The sequence below is a fragment of the Monopterus albus genome, unplaced genomic scaffold (genome assembly GCF_001952655.1).
Source record: "Monopterus albus unplaced genomic scaffold, M_albus_1.0 scaffold8.1, whole genome shotgun sequence".
Lineage (NCBI taxonomy): Eukaryota > Metazoa > Chordata > Actinopteri > Synbranchiformes > Synbranchidae > Monopterus > Monopterus albus.
Genome location: NW_018127888.1, coordinates 1,888,652 through 1,913,001, shown reverse-complemented (window position 1 = coordinate 1,913,001; position 24,350 = coordinate 1,888,652). Strand labels below are relative to the sequence as shown.

At 41.5% G+C, this 24,350-nt stretch overlaps 1 protein-coding gene across 1 annotated transcript; it reads left to right on the top strand.

Annotated features, from left to right (window-relative positions):
• The first annotated feature begins 2,131 nt into the window (after positions 1-2,131).
• LOC109951961 (period circadian protein homolog 2-like) lies at positions 2,132-21,196 on the top strand. The gene is given in 23 exon segments (XM_020586761.1): positions 2,132-2,282; positions 5,849-6,384; positions 7,722-7,814; positions 8,516-8,670; positions 9,026-9,147; positions 9,614-9,815; positions 10,540-10,591; positions 11,024-11,166; positions 11,762-11,840; positions 11,958-12,064; positions 12,254-12,407; positions 12,510-12,618; positions 12,702-12,981; positions 13,538-13,679; positions 13,757-13,863; positions 14,463-14,669; positions 14,816-15,061; positions 15,553-16,266; positions 16,269-16,588; positions 16,739-16,934; positions 17,109-17,340; positions 17,518-17,668; positions 18,228-21,196. Coding segments are annotated over 22 exon segments (4,281 nt in total). The 5' UTR covers positions 2,132-2,282; positions 5,849-6,064; the 3' UTR covers positions 18,378-21,196.
• Positions 21,197-24,350: the final 3,154 nt, after the last annotated feature.

The following is a 24,350-nucleotide window of genomic DNA, read 5'->3' as shown; positions in this document are numbered from 1 at the left end:
ATCCACGAATGCACGGTGCGTTTAAGGACACGTGGAAAACTCGGACATCTGAGTTTCCAAGCCTGTTTCCCAAACAAAAGTATTTACACAACGCTATTCCAAATGGACATTACATAAAATAAACAAAAATATCTAATACATAACACTTTTTAACAGAGAACATTCCAGTTGCCTGCAGTTTGTGGTGCATGTTCTAATTTTCTATATATATTAAATATATGCTCCAAGGTTTGTTGTGCTATGCTAGATAAAATCACACAAATCGCTTGTTACAGACAAAACGTTAAACACGCATTTGTAACATTTTTGATAGCATTTTATCTCCATACATATGCACCCTGTGGAGGTGATGAGCGAGGGAAGAATGATAGCTATGCAATCACCTATGTTGCAAAACACAACGCAGTATCCATTATTTCATTATAAATTGGATGCGCTGGCACTGAGTCTGAAGAACAAAAACGTGTATAACTGTCCAAATACTTACGCTGCAGACTGCTCAACACGAAAAATGATTAAGTACTGCACTATCCAATGACTTCCCTTCAAGCCCCACGTGGCTTCAGCTCGACAACAGTCAAACATCAGTAAAAGAAAGTCGTCATAATACATGCTCAGAGTGACAGATGGGTGATATATACTATATTCCTATAGGATTTCTGGTTAGATAGTTATAATAGTGATGACGGCAAAATAAGCCCCTGAGCTTTACAAATAATACCACCCACACCATGACTCACACTTGGGAATTCCACCCACATGTAGGATCTCCCGGTCTGTTGGCACCGCTGGCAAATTAAAAGTGTGTGGGTAAAAGACAGAGCGGCGAGGGGAGTGAACCATGAATGAATCCCAGTCTACTGTCAAAACATCACCTACACTTACAAACAAGCTGGAAAATAAGCAAATATTTCAAGCAAGTGAATGCCAACAAGAGCCTTAAACGTCATTATGCTCTCAGTGTGATGTCATATAAGCCACTTTTTTACCAAGCATAGAGTAAATGCGGGGCAGATGAAGGGTGGTAGTAGAGGTGAGTGGAGTCTGTGCATCATCAGGCAGACAGGGCATAGTTGAATGGCCACAGTGCCACCTCGACGGGGGTGGGTGGCTGCCATTTCAAATTGGCACACAGTAGATTTCTGCACTGAGCTGTTCTCTGGAGCCGCTTGGCTTCAGACAAACCAAATGTGGTGTTGTGCACGGGAAAATATGTGCGTTTCTCAGTCTAACTGCGATGAGCAAGTGTGGCACAAAGCAGGGGCTCATTCATCATAACTTGCCGCTAAACCAAGGTTAGTTTAGATTAAGAACGAAAAACCCCGCCCCCTCAAACGCTGTACACCTGATTATGTATGCAATAAAGGCTGCGCTTTATTTTTTATTTATTTATTTTTTGCTTAGTAGAACTATACCTTTATGAATAAATATACAGCTGTACACTACTATCCACGTGTTACGAAAGAAAAGCAGTAGCCTACTATCCTATGTGTTTAAGGCAAAGAAAACGCATAGCCTTAGGCTATTACTGACGCTTGGCCCTTCGCTAAACTCTCTCGCCGTACCCTTCTGTGGAAAGCATTCATATCGTCGTGCTTTCAAGTTTACAAAACGTAATTTAGCTAATATGTGTGCGCCACCTTTCGTTGCTAGTAGTTTGATATTTTATTCCCTACAACCTACAAGTAATTTAGCACTACTCATATCGGAGTCATGGAAATTTTAACGTATTTTTGTCTGATATTTAGTGTGGCCTGTAGTTCCCTGGTTGCTTCCTTGGCCTGTAGTTCCCTGGTTGCTTCCTTGGCCTGTAGTTCCCTGGTTGCTTCCTTCTCGAACTTTTGCCTTTGTGTAATTTCAAAACCCGATACCTTGTTTGGACTCGGTGCAATCATAACCAACGCCGTCTCACATCGCATGAAACACACAACATGGGATTCCACGTGCAGTGGCTGACTTGTTTATATAAAACGACGGACAGCGTTCTAGACCAATTAGCTGTCGGTATGGTAATTCCGTCATGTTCTCCATGGTAACCCATAGTTTCCAGCCAATTGGGAAACTCTAGGGGCGGAGACTGAATTGAGGTCGCACACTGAGCTCGCCGATTGGCTAGTAAGCCCGAGCCGGAGATAGTCTGGGAGTTTCTGCTGGCTAGTGTGTCAAGCCGTTTGAAGGCGTCTCTCATTGGAGTGTATTGGATGTGCTATTTACTGCTCGGCTTTGTTTTTTACTTCATGCAGACCAACGCTGGAGAGGCGATTTTTTTTCTGGCAGCGCAGGTGGGTTTTTCCTGAGTTTTAACCTTTAGTTGTTGTAAAAATGAATAAATGAGCGCAAAAATTAATTGCATAACGAAATCCGATATGCGCATGCGCACAAATTCCGATTGCTCTAGTTGTTGTACTTTTATTATCCCCAAAATGCTGGTTCGAGGTTTATTTTTTACTCGTCCAGCCAGGAAAATGTGGTCTCCTGCGAAATGGCTCCATCGCAGTAAAGCGGCTGCTGTTTTATTGCGGGTTTTTAAAGATACCGTCACTTTTATATAACTGTGTCAGTGTACCGTGCACCAGATTGCAGGTCAACGTGTGTGTGGATTGTGAATAGGTCAATGGGAGTTATATGGGGGAAGGGTTTGTTTGTTCCCATTACTAAAAATGTAACTTTATTTTTTTTTATTACACCCATGCCTAATGTAAACTGGTCAGTGTATTTAATACAATATATATTCATCACTTTTCAAATTAGCTGTTAGCCAGTTTTCATATTCATTTGCTTGGACTCTGAGCATTGGTAACAATATATTTTCTCTTTTTCACGTGGTACCTGAGGAAATGCTTTGGTTTCACTATATTTGTAGAGGTTTGTATAAAAATAACTGTGCTGATGATATTTCAAAATATATGTATTAGATTTATAGCAAGTAGGTTTATTTCTATCTTATTACTATGTAAGGTCCCCTTAGAAGCCCACTGGTCTCACAAACACGCACACACACAAGACAGGAAACTGCTGTGTTGGATATTACTGTAGGTTATATGATAATGACATTACTGTAGTACTGCTATGTTCACTATGATCTGCACATTGGTTTTTACTAGATAACCAAAAGTAGCCCTTGAGCTTATTTCCATGCCTAATTATGGCAGATGATGGCTAATTATGTTGCCTGACAGAGAGTCACCTGGTAGATAAAAGGGGTGGTTATCTCTTGGTTACACTGTTTTTTGCTACAGACAAGATAATTGCATCTCCTCAGTTTTACAGAAGCTTAGAGGCCATTCTAGTAGATTTTAATATTATGGTTTTATTAATGTATCCTTACTGTTTTCACAAATTTAAAATACGAGTCATTTTAGTGAAATACAGGAGTAGGCTTCACCATGACTGAACAAGAAAAGACTGATTGCTCATAAATTGTACCCACATACTGTATGTACAGTGCCTTTACAGTGATCCTATCCTAATCTCAGAGCACTGAACTGATGTTTTGGCCTGTGCTGAATTGGATTATGTAAATGATTATCTCCATCATCTTTTTATCCCACCTTTAATTATGCTTCTGTATTTACTCCTATTAGATATCATTAAAAATGCACTTCAGAGCTGGATACAAGTGAAAGCATGTGGTTTTATGAAACAGGGCTATCACTGCTTTGTGTCACACTGTAGCCAAATCCATGTGACTGGAGCAAAGTTGTATAATGCCCGAGATCTGTGCTAGTGTGCTAGGGTATATCAGCACTGTAATGAAACTGGGCGGAGTTGGAAGCAGAGGAAATTCAGTTTCATTATGTCATGCTTATGCACGGTTTGGAGAGTTATATGTCTCAGAACACATCTCAGAGAGCCCTGAAGATTTGGGGGGTAAAGTTGTTATTGGATACTTATATAATTTTGTCTATTGTTCTGTCAAGCAGTGTCCATTGAGAGAACGGTCTTTGGTAAGCTCTGTTAGATTAGTGTAAAACTGTCGTAAATGCAGCAAATGGTTCCGGTGTAGTTGACTTGATTGTGGCTTTGGGTTTGCATTCTTTTTTAAATTCCAGGAATATTTAGACATACTTACTTCATTAAGATCTGTTTTACATTTGCCAACAGTTTCACTGTGTTAACCTAGTTTTATATTTTCTAGCAGTTACAATTTTTTGGCTGATTTGCTGCATACAATTAGCACAATTTCCAATAATAACCTGCATTTAATTGTACATAGTTATCAGTCTCATTTTAAGATTTTATGTAGCAGTGTTGTGTCGTAAGCTTAAGCATAGTTTTGGTCTTTCTTCTCTTTGCAGAAAATAATGTTTCCGTTGACATCATGGTTGACATGCCAACCAGAAAATGCTCCTGACTCTCTGACATCATTATAACTGCTTGCTCCTTCCTGATTGGTCACTATAGAAAGTCTCCTGTGGGGGCTTGGCTACTGCCTCAGTTAAACACCTGAGTGGGTCATTTAGGGGGCTCTCAGTGGGTGTGTAGGTGGATGGGGGGAAAGTATGCCAATTTTTCTTTTTTCTGTGCCTGTAATATGTGAAATAAAAATGCTCCCTACATCTTTGAGTTATGTAAAACTGCTTATGTAAAGAGTATGAAGAATAGACATGTTGCTGAATGCACATCCTTTTATAACTAGCTGCAACTGGATACCAGGAAACGGTAAAAGATTTTGGATTTGGCTTCAGTGCCTGTTGCCAGTATTTCCATTTAGGGCTTTAACAGGCATAAATAGCCTGAACTACTGCTGTTCTACTGTGGAGAGTGTAGGAGGAGGAGGAGGCTATAGAGATGATAAAAAAACTGTTGCTAGTTTTTTTTTTTTTTAGAAAACAAACTATTTTTATACTCCTGAATACTCTTGACCAGTCATATCTAATTGTGCTTTGCCACAAACAAAATTCAGCCTGTGTTTACAGTGTGGGTGCAAATTCTACTTAGCTTGTTGTCAGAGGATGTGTAAGGAGGCTAGTAAATTAATTAGGATAATGTAACAATACAAGGCAAATGTCACTAAAGTCATTATTCACACCTTCATTTTTATATTTCTTGTCAGTTCAGGGGCACTGCACTGTGTTGCATAAGGCTGTTTTTTTTAAATATTTGATTTAGATATAAGTGACCATAATGAACAATGCGTAAGCACAGCTATTTATTGTATGTTTGTGTGGGATCTGCAACCTTGGTATTATTAATAATGTAATTGGGAACCAGAGCTATTGTTAGTGGAAACCAGAGACTGATTGTCAGTTTTTCCTGGTTTTTTAGTTAAGCTGTGAACAGACAGCGCCTGTCACATTTGGGGAGAGGAAAACAACTTGAATGATACAAGTGATTTCAATGCATTTTGTCTTTCCAACATGGTGGTGAAGGTTTTTGTGTGTATTGTGTCTTGAGAGCTTTTCATCTCTACACACTCACCTTTCATCTAAAAAATCTCTTTTGAACCAGATCACACTGGTGTGGGGCTTAAAATCCACCTGGAAAGGGCAGACATTGGCCTGTTCACTGTGCAGACCTTTTGAAGGAGGGATGGCAGCAGCTTCAGTGTGATTGTGTGTGTGTGTGTGTGTGTGTGTGTACAACAAACCATCACTTTGACTGTGCTCGTGTGCCCTTTACTGTTGACTTGTAAAAACAAAGAGAACTAAGGCTGAACTGGCTAAGAAGATAAAAGTGATGGCCACTGTTTTCTTTTATGGTTGGTGGTTTCTTCTCTTGTCCCACTAATAGTCTCGAATTTTAGAGGTTTGTTTCTTTATTGTTGATCTTCTACCTATGGAAGTGCACTTTGTTGTAGATGGTTTGTCTTGAGTAATTTCACCTGTGCTTTATTTTCCTCTCCTAGACTGCAACACCCTACTGAGACATCAGCTCTGTTTACATCCCACTGCCATGCAGTTCATGGCATTGCCGTGTGGAGATAACTTGATCTCCCATCTTTTGCCCTTTGGCCCATCCCATTTGTGAGGACAGTGATCCAAAGCACTACCTGAACTAAACCCTGGACAGGCCTGAACGGCGGGAAGGCTCTCCCTGTGGCTCCATTAGCCAACTTCACCAGATGGCCAGCAGTGACAGTGAGGGCTGCGGTGGGCGGGATAGGGTCAATCTAGAATCAGGGTTGGGATTGGCTTCTGAGGGGAGTGACAGTAGCCATGACCACCCGACCTCGCCGGGATCCCCGCATGATGACAGGAAGCGGCCATGCCCCCCTTTACACGAGGATGTAGAGATGGGTGGCAGTGGTTCGAGTGGGAGTGGGACGGAATCCCATGGCAACGAGTCGCACGGCAATGAGTCTCATGGCAATGAGTCTGTGGGCAGCTCAAATGGCAATGGCAAGGATTCTGCTCTCCTGGAGTCCTCAGGGAGCAACAAGAGGTGAGCACACATCAAATGCACTGAATCATGGAAATGACCTTTTTCCCTCACCGCCATGGTGGGGCAAAAGGGGAAAAAGGGAAAAAAACATTTTTCTGTAGGAAAAATGAATTTGATTTAGTTTCATCTGTTAAGTTTTGTTAATTGTCTACAAGTTGTCAGTGTAGGTGGTACAAGATATATGCTGCGAGACACTGAAATAACAGTCATACAGATAATAATTATTTGATTTTGATAAGTTCTGTATTCCAGTTGCAATTTGTCTAATTTGTGACCTAGTCTTTGTAGATTAATCATATTCAATTCAAAGACCACAGGTTTTAAATAACACCTCCCACGCACACACACCCATATCTGTCTGACCTTCGCTGAGGAAATCGAGAGTCAACTGTTACATAACAAAGCACCTCCGTTTACATCCATGTACAGGGAGAGGCTCCAAATACTGGAGCTTCTTGTAATGCAATCTTTAATGCAATTCATTATAAAACAGTCAGGAACTTAAGGTGCAAAACATTTACATAATGATCAATAAATTTAAGAGCTATTGTGTGAGATATAGGTATACCCAGGTTTAAACTGGTAACTAAGTGTATCACCATCTTTCCACCAGAATCTATTAAATGCACAGACTGTTTCAGAATAAAATAAAATATGTTGGTATTGAATTGCACCACCGTGTTTTATGCGCAATGCTGGTGCTGTTTTTGGCACATACAGTAAGTGGAAGAATGGCTCAAAACAACCTTACATTCATTGGAGATTAGGTTATTCTTGCAATTATACATTATTATCCAAGAGAAGGTTTGTCCTAGTTTGTGCCTCTTTGATGCTGGCACCACAATATGATTACGATTTTATTAAAACCATTTTGATCTGTTTGTGTTGGCAAAATAATAATTTGTGCTAGAGCTGTTTATAGGCGTCAGCATCTCATTAACATTCAGGTGACTTCAAAGTGTTCGCTCGTTGTTTATGCAAGCAAAACAGACGTTTTACTTTATTTTTGAACCTATGAGCATTAGACATTAGGTAAATAAATTGTGATAACCAAAAACACAAATGAGATCACTTTCGAGTCATTGGGTGTTAATGGGGTGCTGACATAATAGGCCTATACTTCAAAATGGAATGTTTCTCAAAAGTGGCACAAACTTTAATGAATTAAATGAATACTAATTAAATAAAATTAAATATTCATTTTATTTTCCTATTTCAATTCAATTTTCAGTTTTATTTGTATAGCACTAAATCACAACAAAAACATTTCAGAGCACTTTACATAGTAAGGTCTAGACTGTATCCTGTGTTCAATGACATGTTATTTATGGTTACAGCTCAAATTCTCACAGCCCTTCGCCACCTAGCAGCTCCAACGCCTTCAGTCTGGTGAGCTCCGAGCAGGACAACCCCTCAACCAGTGGCTGTAGGTTAGTACACATCTGAATGAGCAGCGCTGTATGTATGGATCTCTCAGTCATAGATGTATCATATGTTGGCAGTGGGAGTTTTTACTCACACGTAGCAGGAGAAAGTCAGACCCACAGGAAATGTATCGCAGTGTCTCATTATATTGTGTTTCCACTATTGGAACCTAACAAGCAGTACACCCCATACTTTCCTTAACCATCACCGAGCATAGCGTCCCCAGTTGGCGCAGACCGTTCTGCTTTGTTTTTCCACTGTATTTTCTCTCTGTCGGTCTCTGTTTAGGGAAGGCAGGGGCTGCTCTTCTCTCACATACACAGTCATCTGTGTGTTTACACGTGGTGCTTGTAATACTAAGGCTTGAGGTGTTAAGATGCAAACATTTAACTAATCGCTGGCGGCTGTTCTGTGCGCACATTTTAGTACTACGTCCTGAGGGGCCCTGAAATGTAGCTCCCAGGACACACCCCCAAAGCAGGTGCACCGTAGTGGAAACAAACACAGAACTCATGACGAGCTTTACTCGGCACGATACATGTCAGTAGGTTCCTATAATGGAAAAACCCCTTTACATGCTGATAGCTACCCTCTGCCCTGCTGTTCTGCTGTCCATGCTGGAAAGTGATACGTCTTAGGGTGTGACTGCATTGGTGAGACCTTGTCATTTTGACACACATGTATCTGTCTCATACACGACCTGCAGCAGCGAACAGTCAGCCAAAGCTAAGACACAGAAGGAGCTTTTCAAGACCCTCAAGGAGCTGAAGATGCACTTGCCATCGGAAAAGAGGAGCAAGGGCAAGTCCAGCACTGTCAACACGCTCAAATACGCGCTGCGATGTGTCAAACAGGTGAAAGGTAAGACTCACTTCTGTTGATACTTTTTCATGCATATGCTCGTAAGTCTTCACATGTTGGTGACTGTTAAAGGGCTTTCAAATAGGGCGCAATATGCGCTGTGCTTGCTGCGGGAGTTGGGCGCAGCAAAGGGGAGCAGGGCATACACACTGCCTCTTATCTGAAAACAGCTTTACACTGTGGAATCTGGACCAATCCTGGGCACAGATTCTGATTCTGATTCACATTCTTCGATTTTGGGCAAAACACAATTGCAGAAAGTCTCCTGTGATTATGAGATAATTGACACTTAGTCTCTGACCACATACTGTGTGAAACGATGTTTGCACTGATCCATGTTGACTTTGCTTTGTAGCCAATGAGGAATACTACCAGATGCTGATGATTAATGACAGTCAGCCACCAGGGTTTGATGTGTCATCGTACACCATTGAGGAAATCAACAGCATCACCTCTGAATACACCCTCAAAAACACTGTAAGTATCAGAAATCTTCACATCACAAGAAAGGAACAATAAAATACCAAGTAAACATCCAAAAGACCAACTCATATTATTTGTTTTTAAATGTAAGAAGAAAGTGCTGTGCTATATAATATAAGTGGCATTTTAAAGATAAGTCGTGTCTCCAGTGGTAACATTTGATAGTGCAAAATAAAAGAAAGGATATATATCACCTCCAGCTAGCTTATCTCAGTTTGGCTCTTCATGTTAGAATACTGAGATCAACTATTACCATTTCCAGATTTAAGTTGGCAGTACAATCAAAAATGCTCTATATTGTGAGGAAATTGAAATCTGGCCGTGATATACTAAGTAATTCGTTTCTTGATCCAAACTGCAGCTCCATAGCGGCAGCTTCTATCTTCTTATCGTGTTTTAAAATGAAAAGATGCTGAAATGATCAGATATTTCTAACATTATTTCTTCTTTTTATTTGTAGGATATATTTGCAGTAGCTGTCTCACTCATCACGGGGAAGATTGTTTACATCTCAGACCAGGCAGCATCCATCTTGAACTGCAAGCAGGAGGTGTTTAACAATGCCAAGTTTGTGGAGTTCTTAACGCCTCAGGATGTCAGTGTGTTCTACAGCTTCACCACACCCTACCGCCTGCCCTCATGGAGCATGTGCACTGGAGCAGGTACCACTTACCCCCAAACTTTATTAACATGCTCAATCACACATTTCTGGATGGACACCTACTCACACACAACTGTTACATATTTGCTGAAGGCAGAATCAAACATTAGTGCAGTCATTCTCCGAATTATTAGGTACACCTGCATAAATCTAATGCAAACCAGTGCAAAAGCTCTGCGAATCTTAGAGGTGTTGATGAATGTCTAAAGTATCTTGTGGAGCTATTATTAATGTTGATGCTTTATTGGACTGAATTATATTAACTGATGTTTTCTCAGTTTTAAGATGTCAACTAAAAAGAGTTGTACATTTGCATTAAAAAATGTAATCCATCAGTTTTCTAGCTGGTTGTGGCCTTCCACACTGCATTTAATGCCACTGTACATCCACTCTGTGCACTGATGCTGATTCTGTAAAACCTGTGGTCATTTGGGGATTTTGCATCTTTGGTCAGTCCGGTGATGTCCAAGCCACACAGTTGTGCAGTGATCAGTGGGTAATGCAAACTGTTTAAGTTTAGGCTAAGCAGCTGTGTCCATTCTTTTTGTAGTGCTGTGAATACTTTTGCATTTGTCTCCCTTTCCCATTTGGAAGTAAGACAAACATCTCATGTCCTGTTCACAGTGTGCTGAATATTGATGACTAACAAATGGGTCATTTGGAATTAAACAATCTAATGTATTTGATGATATATTCATCCTACCTTATCCCTGTCTCTTATTCAGAGTCATCTCCCACGGAGTGCATGCAGGAGAAATCCTTCTTTTGCCGCATCAGGTGAGTGACGGCGACCTGCAGCTTCTCTGATCCATAGTTTCCTGTTCAAACAAGCTCAGTCAGCACAGGGTGGGAGAGAGGATGATTGAGAGGAAGGCAGAAACTGTGAGCTTTTGACCTGCATCTCCATCTAGTGGCCAGATGGCGTTATAGCTTTAAAATAAAATAAGGGATGCTTGTTGGCTTTTAAAATGTAGTAAAATTATGTCTTTGTATAATGTATTAAAATGGGAGAAGGCATTCATTAGCCTTAATAAATCATTACTACAGTAAAACAAGTTTTAACAGACTGTTAAACCAAAACATTTGGTTTGCTCTACTTTATAGCTACAACACAAGCCAAATTATATTTTGTTAATGAAGACACTATTAATTTTCTTTGGAAAGGTATTAAACACTATTATAACGGTTTGCGTATTGTGTGTGTTGTAGTGGTGGTAAGGAGCATGAAGGGGATCTCCAGTACTATCCCTTCCGTATGACTCCTTACCTGATGAAAGTCCAGGACGCTGAGCTGGCTGAGGAACAGTTCTGCTGCCTTCTGCTGGCTGAGAGGGTGCACTCAGGATATGAAGGTGAGGCCTGTGACCTTTCACACGCATTTTAACTATAAATTGACTAATATATCGCCCCACATGGCTGTATTTATTACCCTAAACGTAAGAGAAAAATATGCTGTAGGTCTAGAACTGTATGCACTTTCCAACAAATACAATCCTCTACTCTGGTCTTTCAAAGCTCATTATCAAGTTATCAGAACGCACCCAAGTGGTTTCCTTCTTTGAAGATGAACCAACATTACAAGACAGCTCTTGTCTGTGTGCACTGTCAGTGTGACCTCGTGGTTCAGTTCCTCCTTTTTTGTGCCATTACCATTATTACAAAACTCGATTTTTACCATTTGTGAACTGATTTATAATTGTAGACGATATAAACCACAATTCATATGCGAATCAATTTTTTCGACAAGCCAGTTGGAACTGTGTAAAGATTTCTTTTTTCCTCTCAGATTGTTAATTGAAATATTATCACATTCTGTAAAACCACCTGTTGATAGAGTACTGTGTATTTTTTAAAAATTCATTTTTTATTTACTGGCCTATTTATCAATATTATTATTTGTCTCCTTTCATTATTATTAATATTATTATTTGTCTCCTTTCTTCACAGCACCCAGAATTCCCCCTGACAAACGTATCTTCACCACTACACACACGCCTAACTGTGTGTTCCAGGATGTTGATGAAAGGTGAGTGGACTCAGGCTCCTCTCTAGCTCATACACAAGTATCTGTGTCATGTCTTGTGTGAACCTGTGCTGATTTCTGCATAGTTAGAAAAAGTCCTTGTTTGTGTTTCTCTATCAGGGCTGTTCCTCTGTTGGGTTACCTCCCTCAGGACCTGATCGGGACTCCTGTGCTGCTTAATCTGCACCCAAGTGACCGACCATTGATGCTGGCTGTGCATCGCAAGAGTAAGAATCACTACTATTTACTTTACTGATTGGCTCAGAGTCAGTGCAGCAGAGTGTAAATCCGCAGTCCAGAATTTAGTAGCCACATATATCATTTTACAGCTGAGGTGTTTTGACAAAAAGGAAGGATCTTATGTTGGAGCTTATGTTGCTCAACTCTCTTCCATTTTACTTTTTTGCTGGCAACAGTCCTGCAGTATGCTGGCCAACCATTCGACCACTCCTCCATCCGTTTCTGTGCAAGAAATGGTGAGTACATCACCATAGACACCAGCTGGTCCAGCTTTGTGAACCCTTGGAGCCGCAAGGTCTCCTTCGTTATCGGCAGGCACAAAGTCCGCATGTGAGTGTACCAGTCAAAGCTTAATTTAATGTCATCAACAGTGGAATGCTGGAATATCTGCCATTTTGAACATGATGGATGACACTGGCGTGTGCATTACAGGGGTCCTGTGAATGAAGATGTTTTTGCAGCACCTGCTTTCCATGGGGGGAAGATCATGGACTCAGACATCCAGGAAATTAGTGAACAGATTCACAGGCTCCTACTTCAAGTATGTACACACACACACACACACCAGATGAACACACATTTATAGTCATTTGTCAGTTTCTATAACAGCCTTTCTTTCTACAGCCAGTCCACAACATAGGATCCAGCGGTTATGGTAGCCACGGCAGCAACGGTTCCCATGAGCAACTGGTAAACACTGGCTCATCCAGTGAGAGCAATGGGAATATGACGACGGGGAACACAGCAGAGGAGACTGGCAAGGCCAAGCCTGCCAGGACTTTCCAGGAGATTTGTAAGGGGGTTCACATGCTGAAGAACCAGGACTCCCAGGTCTGCCTGCACTCTCATTCCCCTTCACCCTTACCATTGCCATCCAAGCCCGAACAGAAGAAGACCACTGACAGTGAGTTTAATATTTCCAAACTTATTCCTTCTGTGGTTACTTTATCTCAGAGTTAAGGAAGCACATTTACTGTAATGTTAGCAAGTGTTAACCTTGAACTATACAGAAACACAAGAGAACAGGGGTTGGCTACACCAAACACACATCTGTCAATGCAAAGAATCACACTCTGTTTTTGAAACAGGGTGAAAATGTTAGTAACAATACTGTGGCAGAGCTCATTGGTAGAAAATAGTATTTTTCACATGCATTTCCTTTAAAGGTATCAGCAAACTCATAAACAAACAAAAGTTATACCCTGAAAACATTAAAAGATCAACAGATCCTACGGCTGGCATTTAATTCTTTAAAGCATAATCAGAATGAAAGCCTAATTGGCATATTACACAAAAAGGTAACTACTATGAAGTGTTTACTACAATGTGCCACAAGAATAAGAAACAGAAACTGGTATTGTGGTAGCAAAATGTGATAAAACATGAGATAATAATCACACAAAGACAGCATAAGTCTTTTAGATTTGTCTTCATCGGTGTGTTTACCTGCTTGTGTTCAGCTCAGAGGAGTCCAGCAGTACGTCTGAAAGACTCAGCACCCCCTCTGCACAGCAGAGAAAGTACCACCATAGAGGACTTCACCTGCAAAGACCAGACTGTCTGCTCCTACCAACAGATTAGCTGTCTCGACAGTGTCATCAGGTATTTTGTATGTGTGTGTCATGTATAATGATGGTTAAGAGATCACTCTGAACCAACTCAACCACTCTGTTCCTCAGGTATCTGGAGAGCTGTAACATCCCCATTACAGTAAAGAGGAAGTACCAGTTCTCCTCAAACACCACCTCTTCTAACTCAGATGATGACAAGAAGGGCTCAGAGGATGGTATGCAAGTGCCTCAGGACACAAACACAGACATGTACACAGCATGATCTAGGACATTAGATCCAGTCTTCTAATACCCCTTTCAAAGTTACCCACACATTTTACTTAACCAGAAACCAAGAAACCTCTCCTGCGTTTTTCCTTTTTGTTCTTTAGGGTTGCTTGAACTCACTTGGGCTCACCTGAAGTAATGATAGGAATTAGACTATAATTATCTATGGCTGTGAACTAACAGAGGAGTACAGTGTGTCTCTACTATAGATGTAATGGTATGAAAGGAACCCAAAAGTTTGCACAAATACAGAGGATTATAGTGTTTTTCCAGAGCGTTGTCACTCAGTCTGTCATTACATTCCGCCATTTTGAATCCTTGAAACCCACGTCACATACTGCATTTGCATCTGAGAACCTCTTGCTAACTTTGGTTGATCCTGGACAGTATTTAACCCTTCAGCAGATGAGTTTTTCAAAGCATGGTAATTGGCCGCGGTTTTAATGATATTTAAAAATTTGAAGTGGTAATACTAACCGTCAGAAATTTTCCCATGGTTTTATTATGACAACGGTAACAGTTTCATACCTAGTCTCTACCCATCCAGATCCTTTGATGCTAGATGCCCAGCCAGGCCTGTCAAACATGAAAGCACCTAAGAAGCCTCCATCTGGGGCTGCTGCTGTGGTGGGAGGCCCCCTGGCACCTCTTACTCTGCCCAGCAAGGCTGAGAGTGTAGTGTCCATCACCTCACAGTGCAGCTACAGCAGCACCATCGTCCACGTGGGAGACAAGAAGCCTCAGCCAGAGTCAGGTGAGTCTCTGTGTCTAGTTCTTTTTAAAAATTGATGTAGAGCACACACACACACAGAAACATACCTGGAACAGCATTAGAGTGTCATCCATTTGTTTTAATAAGTTCTGTTTCACTGATGTTTATGGCTCTCATTTGTTCTACAGAGATAATCGAGGATGTGGCAGAGAGCCCAGCACCCCCGGCTGTGCCTGTCAACATAGTGTCTCCACCTAGCCAGGAGAAGGAGACCTACAAGAGGCTAGGACTGACCAAACAGGTACTGGCTGCACACACCCAAAAAGAAGAGCAGGCCTTCCTCAATCGCTGCCGAGAGCTCCGCATCGCCAGGATTTTCCAGAAGGACTGCTCCACATATCTGCACAAGCAGAGAGGTCCAGCCAGTGCTGAAGGTACAGACGTTTTCATAGTAACCACACAAGGCTACAGTGGTTATTGTCATCACTTTATACAGTATACAGCCAAGCTGAATTAACTGAAATTATTTAAAATATGGAAAAATATTTTTGCTTTGTGGTTAAGTGGACAGTTTGTTTACCAGTGTTTCTAATGGGGACATGTAGTATTCAGTAACGTGAGGCCACCTGGAAAATAAAAACCAAGACAGAACAGATTAAATGTACTTTTAGATTGAAACTATGAATCCCCCTTTAAAATCACCTAACACAGTATCTAATTCTATATGTGAACGTTCTATACCCAACACATGTATTAAATATAAACTAGTGGTCATTTAAAAAAAAATCCTAGCCAGGTATGTTCCTAGCTTTATGCAGATGAGCTGAGTTAACCTTAAAAGCTGGTTTCCAGTTCTCACACAGCTGTAAATTATTCTGTTAACTCTGAACAAACAACAGTCTGACTTCCCCCTGTATCATCTCAGAATCTTCTAGACTACGAGGTGCTGCCAAACAGGGCACCAATAGACCCGAGACCGCTCCCAAGAAGGGCAACCGCAACCGAAAGTACAAGAAGCCACGAATGAAGCATCCTGATTCATCTGACAGCGCTGTGTCTAATCGCAAACCCCGGCCCCCCCTCCAGGGTCTCAACCAGACCTCGTGGTCCCCGTCAGAAGCCTCACAGTCAGCCTTTAATGTTTCCTACCCCGCCATGGTGCCTGCATACCCGCTATACCCCCCAGCACCAGCTGCCCCAGCTCAGGCTCCCCGCCCTGACCCCTCCCTCTCCACAGGCTTTGGAGAGGGTCAGGGCACCCAAGCTCCACCTAATACATCTCCATTCCCCACTCCCATTGTTACACCTGTGGTGGCTCTGGTCCTGCCAAATTACCTCTTTCCACAAGTAGGACAGTTAGGTCAGATAGGGCAGCTGGGGAATGCACCTAGACCAACGTTTTTCTCTGAGCAGACTCCGCCACAACCTGCCTACACTACCCAGCAGCCTTTTCAGACCCCGCAGCCAACCTACACCATGCAGACTCAAACCTCGTTCACTGGCCAGCAGCCATTCCCTGTGCAGACTGCCTTTACTCCCCCGCAGCCATTTCAAGCTGCTCAGACCCCCTATACCACACAGCAGCCCTTCACTGCCCAGCCTTCTTTCCCAGTGCAGACTCAGTTTGTGACTCAAGCCGGCCCTTCCCCTACAGCCTCGGCTCCGACCCCCCCAAGGCCCAAGCCATGGAGCCCCAAGAAGGGGGGGCATCAGGCTCCTCCACCCCGGCCTCTGCAGCACGTGAGCCAGCAACATCACCACCTCTGTTTGAGTCACGGTGTAGCTCACCACTGCAGCTCAATCTGCTGAGCATGGAGGAGGGGCAGCGCTCAGTGGAACGTCAGGAGGGCACAGCGCCCTGTGCTGGAGGACAGGGCAGCAGTACAGCGGTAGCATCAGGAGGAGCAGGGGCAGCAGCAGAGAAGAATGGAGGCACAGCTAAAACTGAAAACCACCAACAGGTGAGAGACAGTGAACTGAGTGAAAGAGATGATTTAACATGAGAGCTCTGTCTTGTCTTATCTTCAGTCACTATTGTACACACGTCACTTCCACCTAAAGCTAGTTGCATTTCGTCACAGAAGTCTGATGGTTCTCCTCCCTGTGTTCAGGTGGAGTCTCCAGGAGATGGAGCCCACAGTGATTGTAATTCCTCATCCTATGACCTGCTGGACATCCTGCTGCAGGAGCAGGAGGACTCCCACTCCGGCACCGGATCAGCCACCTCCGCCTCCATGGGCTCAGGATCGGGCTCAGGCTGTAATGGCTGTGGTACGTCAGCTAGTGGAGCATCAGGCAGCAGAACAGGTCAGTAGAGAAATATGGAGGCTGGACAAGAGCATTTCTAAGCACTCAATGAATGCAGCCATTATTAGTTCTACTTCATGATATTACTAGTTTATGACTGGTTGGTATATGTTTCTAGCATTTCCAATAAAAAGTCTGTTTTTGACTGTTTTCCTGTTCATCTAAAACTTTTAGGGAGTAGCAACACCAGCAAATACTTTGGCAGTATTGACTCCCTGGAACATGACCCCAAGGCCCAAGCCAAGACAAGGGGTGAAGGAGGCTCTGAAGGAGGCCAGACACAAGCCAAAGTCTCAACGCAATGGGAGGGAGAGCATTTCATTAAATATGTTCTTCAAGAGCCTCTTTGGCTGCTGATGGCCAATGCTGATGACAAGGTCATGATGACATATCAAATGCCATCAAGGTAAGTCGGTGACTATAGTCTTATAAGACCAAGTATTATTTTAGGAGAGAAATTAGAATTCTAAGCAAAGGCAAGCTACAAAATGAATTTAAAACAGTTGTTTTTTGTTCTGTAGCAACAAACTGTGTCAGGAATGTGTCAGGTGAAGCAGCAATTTGTTTGTTTCCGGACAAACAGGGACATTCAGAAGGTTCTGCGAGAAGACAAGGAGAGGTTGAGGCAGATGCAGAAGAGCCAGCCTCACTTCTCCTCAGACCAGCGACGAGAGTTAGTGGAGGAACATCCCTGGATGAGGAGGGGAGGTCTCCCTGCTGCTATCAATGTGAAGGTGAGAAACACAAACAGCCACACACAGTCACAGTGCATCTCCAAGGTCAGAAGTGACCACGGTGATGGGGATCATGTAGATCTTCATCACAGATCTTCATCCATTTCGAGGATATTATATGAAGTAAAGACCTGTATTTCTCCTTAAAGACAGTCTTAAGGCTCTGTACTTTAAAGGCAGAAGTGTTTGTTTTGTGCAAAACAATTGTAATCGTACAAATTCATTATCCCAACCATTAAAAAAATAACTCTAGCATGGGATTCCCTAAAAGACCCCCATTTATATTACTTTCCTTTTTCCTAACAAGCTGGGTCATAACTCCTACATGTGCAACAAAACTATGTAGTTGATACTGACATATTATACGACAATAACTGTATAATTAAATATTTTAAAAGTTTTTTTTTCCACATTTAAAGACACTGTAGCTAATATTATCTGTGTGGCCCTCCTTTCAAGCCTGTGCTGGTCAAACTGCATAAAATCTGGTTTTACTGGTCTGTGTAGCAGGAATAGTTATTAACTATGTGTGTATGTGTGTGTGTATTTGTGTGTTCAGGAGTGTGTGTACTGTGAAGATGCAGCGGCTGCCCCTATCGATGACGACCTGCCAGACATGCACATGGGCGAGCTGGGTGAGGCGCTGAGCCGAGAGGTCCAGTCTGCCCAGAGTCAATCGGAGGAGTCTCAGCCTCAACAGAACTCCTGAACATACACACCGCCAGCAGGGGGACACGCTAGACCAGCTATAGACCCTCATGACAAACATATATACTTGTACATGCACATACATATTGTGGATGTGAAACGGTTGTGGGCCAGACCATCCCTACAAACGCACATACGCACACACAGTAAGCTGAACTCTGACAGGGATTTTCCATTGTAGGAACCTACCGAAACGTGTGGAGCCGATAATGCTTGTCAGGGGTTCTGTGTTTGTTTCTAATGCTGTGTGCCTGCATTGGAGGTGCCTTCTGGGAGCTAAATTTCAGCACCCCTCATGAGATATATTAAAATCAAGTACCAGGAATGGGTAGTCCAATGGCAGAGTGCTCTGTGTACATGCACAGAGCAGTCTGCCATTGGTTAAATGTCTGCTCTTCACCCCTCAATCATTAGCACTACAAGCAGGGTGTGTAAAGAGGCACTTATATCTGGTTTCGTGGTAAAACAGGATCTTCGGTGAGTGGACCAAAGGCAAAGCAGTGAAGATGTCACATTTCTGCAAGTCTGTGTTCTGCTTGTTCAACAACCGTTTGATAAGCTGCTCATACACAATCTGTTGCACTGTGGAGTGACTTTTCACCTCGTCTTTTCTTCCTCTACTCAGCTGTGAGTGTGTGTGTGAGAGGAGTGTAACCCCTCCCCACTCTGAACAGGGACCGACAGGGAGAAAATACAATGGAAAACAAAGCAGGACGGTCAGCATCAGCCCAGGAGGTTTTGCAGGGTATACTGCTAATTAGGTTCTGATAGTGGACACACAGCATGAGTTGACATTGAGGATGTGTGCCACTCCTGTGTTCATATGTTTGTTGGGCGTAGGACTGCTGCTGAAGTACACTTCTTTATGCACACACTCGGGGGGCAGTAGTGCTTTATGGAGATCTTTGTGTCCATGGCCCTCATATAGCACTGCTGCCATCTCACACACATGCACGCAAATCTTTGAAGACCAGCCTGCGTGGTTGGTAACTTCTGGCCTCTGTGATATTTGTTTTATTTATTTGTTCCTCTGACAAAACATTTGTCGATAAACAATTTTATATTGTTATTTTAAACCCTATGAACCTCACAGTCCCCTTTGTTTTCCCATCAGGAACTTAGTAAACTGGTTGTGGTGCTCACTGGACGTTGGAAGGCTCCCACGTCTGTGTCATGGGTGAGTTTTAATCTCACCACTCTGCTCAGACCTCAGTATTTGCAACATCTAGACACACACTTGACGCAACAGTCAATTGCACGTCTGCTCAAAAATGACAATCTGACACATAGTGTAAGATCATTGTGTCACACTTATTTTCTACCAAACATATTTTCTACACTTGTTTTTTTTTTAAGCCAAAGCCAAATCTGCCCAGATCAGCTTAAAGACAAGCCCTTATATATTCACATCTTATAGGCATTGACATTTACCTCTATAACAGTAGAATAACCTCAAGTGTTGTAGGCCTCTGCAGACCTCAGAACAGCACAGGTGCTATAGAAAAGTGGGCATCATCACGAATGAAGTAGCTGCTGATTTTTATTGAAAGCAGCGGTTGAGAGAACGGTGGTTACAGAAACCTAAGTTACAAAAACCTCAACTTTGAAACAGAAGAAAAATGTTTTATTCAAATGAATGTGATCCTTTGGATTAGAATTTTTCCTTTTCACCTCCAGGCTGAATCTGTAAATTATGCATTTTTTTCTTTTTTTAAGAAACATGTAGCCATGTAAATTACGGAATATTACAAATATTGTTGAGAATTACCTTTACTCTCACTGCAAAATGGTATTTTTTAGAACAAATCAGTACTATTTTAGGTATTTATAATTTGTGCAAAATAACATTGTCTCCTTGCATCCGTCTCAGACACATTTCATTGCTCATTTTCTCTCACATTTATTTATTTGGATTTAAAAAACAGAGCATAGCACATCTTGAACTGGTTTTCCACACCAAGAAACTTTTGTACAATACTGGTATTTTTAAGGCACAATCAAAGCGCCACCAAGTTTCAGCAGGTGTGTGAAGCAGTCTGGATCCTTGATTACTGTGATAGCTGTTGGTCAGAGAGCTGTATGACAATGTGGGAAAACAGTGTTATAGCACAGTGTTGCATTAGTAAGCTACTATAGAAATGTGGGTTGCATGTGAAATGGTAACATGCTGTACATGCATCAGTAACCATGCCATCTCCTGAAGTAATAAGGAAACTGTGATTCACACTGGCTCCATATAGTTGAGATGAACAGTATAAGAACTGGAACCAACTCTGGTGCTAAGGAGAAACTGTTGTGAATGTAACACAGACTGGACCAAGAGCATGTCACTGGCTTAGTTTGTTATCATGATTTTCTTTTTTCAATTCGTTGTTCACCTTTTTATTGTTCTACTTTTCTATTTTCCCTCCCTCCGGTGTGTTTAGATTTTATTTATTTGATGACGGTGTAACTTTTTGTGTCATTGGGAATGGACCTTTAATCAATCCCAGGTCATGTTACTGTAAACAGAATATAGCATGTGCATGTGGGCAAAACACAATGGACCACGTGATCAGATACCAGTGAGTGACAGGATTAGACAGCGAGTCTCTGCCTTGGACTGGTAGAGCTTTATGGACTTCTTCTGTCTCAGAATAAAGGCACAGAGGGGACACCACCTTTACCAACTGCTCTTTTTTGTCTTTTCTTTTCTGTGTAGACTATCTCAAAGGTCAATGCTCACCTGTGCATAAACTTAAGAATGTCATTCATTCATTTGAAAATTGAAATGTGGAAGTAAGTTGTTGCCAGAGAATCAAATCAAATCTAATTTTATTTGTATAGCGCCAAATCACAACAAAAGTAATCTCAGGACACTTTACAAAGTAAGGTCTAGACCTTACTGTTATCAATATTATCACATAGGGAAAACCCAACAAATCCCCCTTGAGCAAGCACTTGGCGACAGTGATTTGATTTGATTTGATTTATTCTTTCAAGCATGTAAAAAACAGTTGATATGACAACACACATATTTTACACATAATCCAATATCAATTTGCTTATACCTAGAACAGGCTTGAATGGAGTAGGAAGAAGTCAGACTTATCCAGTCCTACCCCATGACATCATCTTACATCATTGGTTTGCAAGCAGTAAATGATCATAAATAATTCTCTTCTACACCACACAAGTAACATACTAAAGAATTATTACAAAGTGTTAACATTCATACACCACACCCACAATGTTCCATCTAATTAATCATTAAGCCTGTTCTTGCATATATCTTGATTGACACATACCTTTATATTTATGTTTAAACTCATCAATTCTATTACCATTTTTTATGTCCACACTTAAATTATTCCATAGTTTTACCCCACTTATGGAAATACAAAATCTTTTTTTGGTTGTACGTATAACATGAATTTTTAAATTTAACTGACCCCTTAAATTGTATCCCCCTTCCCTTTCATTAAATAGTTTTTGAATTCCACCAGGTAATAAATTGTTCCTGGCTTTATACAAAAACACAGCAGTCTTATATCCCACTAAATCAAAAAATTTTAACAATTTAGACTGTATGAAAGCTACATTGGTGTGATCCCTATACCCCATCTTATGCACAATTCTTATCGCTCTTTTTTGTAATATATACAATGGTTGAAGTGAGCTTATGTATGTATTTCCCCAGTTTTCAACGCCATACTCTAAGTATGGTAAAATCAATGAAGAATACAAAACGTGTAGTGCTTTCCCGTCCAAAATATATCTAACCCTCGCCAATATCTATATATTTTTTGCTATTTTGTGCTGAACATATCTGATATGAAATTTCCAGGAGAATTTGTCATCAACTATGACACCTGAAAATTTAATTTCATATACTCGTTCTATATTAGCTCCCCCAATTTTCAATTGAAGTTCATTATCTAGTCTACAATTCCCAAATACCATAAATTTAGTTTTATCCAAATTCAGAGATAGTATATTACTATCACACCATTTCTGTATCTTCTCAAGTTCCTGTGAAACCCGTCCAGAGAGTTGCTGTAGGTTTTCACCCGATGCCCATATGGTAGTGTCATCAGCAAACAAAACCACTTTCACTAAATCAGAAACCTTGCATATATCATTAATGTATAATATAAATAATTTAGGTCCCAAAACAGAACCCTGAGGCACTCCACATACAATATCCAGCTCACTCGATTGGTATTCACCCAACCTCACAAATTGACGATGTCCTGCCAGTGCATCTCTTCAGTAAAAATCACAACAGCTGACAACTTCATCTCTGACCATTTAATCTACTGCACATTTATTATATACATCTGTACTTGTTTTAATTGAAAACAGGCTTTTGTTTTTGTAGACAGGATTTTCTACGGCGTTTTTCTAGTAAAATACAGCCGTGGTGGGCGGTATTGACTAACGGAGATCTACGGTTAAAGTCGTGATTTTATTGAATTCTAGTATTTTTTGGGTGGGCGCTGTCAATGTCGAGTTTAACAGAAGACTTGTATGACGTACAAATAGTTATAGTTTTGTTATATCCTGTTGTCTACACAAGGTGGGATTAAAATTTAAATATTTTCAAATGGAGTTTGGTGCCACTACGCTTATTGCCTGCTACTAATGCGGGCTAATTTCGGCTGTGTAGGTACCACAGGCTCGTGCTTTTTAGCTCTAAATGTATTTTGAGTTTGAAGGGTTCTCTGAAATGTACCTCATGTGATTGAACCAGGTTTTTTAGAGGCAGTTTGATCCACAAAGAGAGCAGGTAAACAGTGAAAACGTTGCTGGCTCTGTTTGTTTTCCGCCAATGAAGCTGCAGCGCTGACACCCTGAATGTATTAGCTCGATAAACAGTTTTTCGGGTTTCTTTAAGCGCCAGGGTGCCACTCTGTGCTTTCACACTCCTTTTACTTGGGTAAGCACTGCTGTCTGTATGCTTACCTTTTGTGTTTTTCTTTCTAAAACTAACAAATAAAGTAAATGTCAGATGCTTCCTCACTATTTTTGACGTGTTACAATAATCTGTCGATTAATCAATAATAAAAGTAAGTGTTAGTTGCAGCCTTAGTTTGTTCACCTGTAGATTTAATGATACAGTACAGATTTGTTTCTGTGCTGCACTCCTGAAAATTGTTTTTAAAGTAAGATTGTGTTGGGTTAAAGTGCCGACTCTCGGCTTCAGTCTGAAGCTTGTGCACATGTTGCTGATTGGTTCATAAAAAAAAACAATACTTTCCCTTCTGTTCATTCTTTTTTAATCAGTTGTTGGACTAAAATTTTAGGATTTGCTGTGTCCACTTCAGTCTTAAATTCCTATCTCTCCCTCCATATTTAACTGAAGTTACTTCCTGTTAGGAAACAGGTGGGAAACAGGGAGGAGAGGAAATGATCCAGCAGTAGAGAAAGGGATGAGAAGTCCCCATTGGCCCAGGCGAACCTTCCTGGAATATTTAGACTTTATCTCACAGGGACCAGCTGTGGATAACAGATTGCACACTATCAGCATATTGACCTGTGTGGTGATAATCGGCTGCACCAACAGAACTGACTCATGATGCACCACGTGCCAGATGCATGAAACCTTGTATAGATTCACAACCGAGGCTGTGTTCATGCTACAGGCCTTAACACTCAGCTCTGGTCTTGTTGTGTTGCTGCTTCCCGTCCATGTGTGTCAGCGCCATGTACCCAGCTCCGATGTAAACACCGCTGAGCTCCTAAACTGTCACAGATGTAATTGAGCCACTTGTGCACAAGAATAACAACCAGGTTGTGTGTGCGATGGTCAAATGGCCGAGTTTCCTCCCAAACTGCTGGGTTACAATATGTTCCTCCCAGTTTGACCTTATTAGAAGCTTCTCTATAAACGTCCACCACATGTGAAACATCCTGGTCTCTCCACTGACCCCATTGCTGTCATCACTCTACTCCATGTTTATTGTTATCGGTCTGTGAGGGACAGACACCAAAT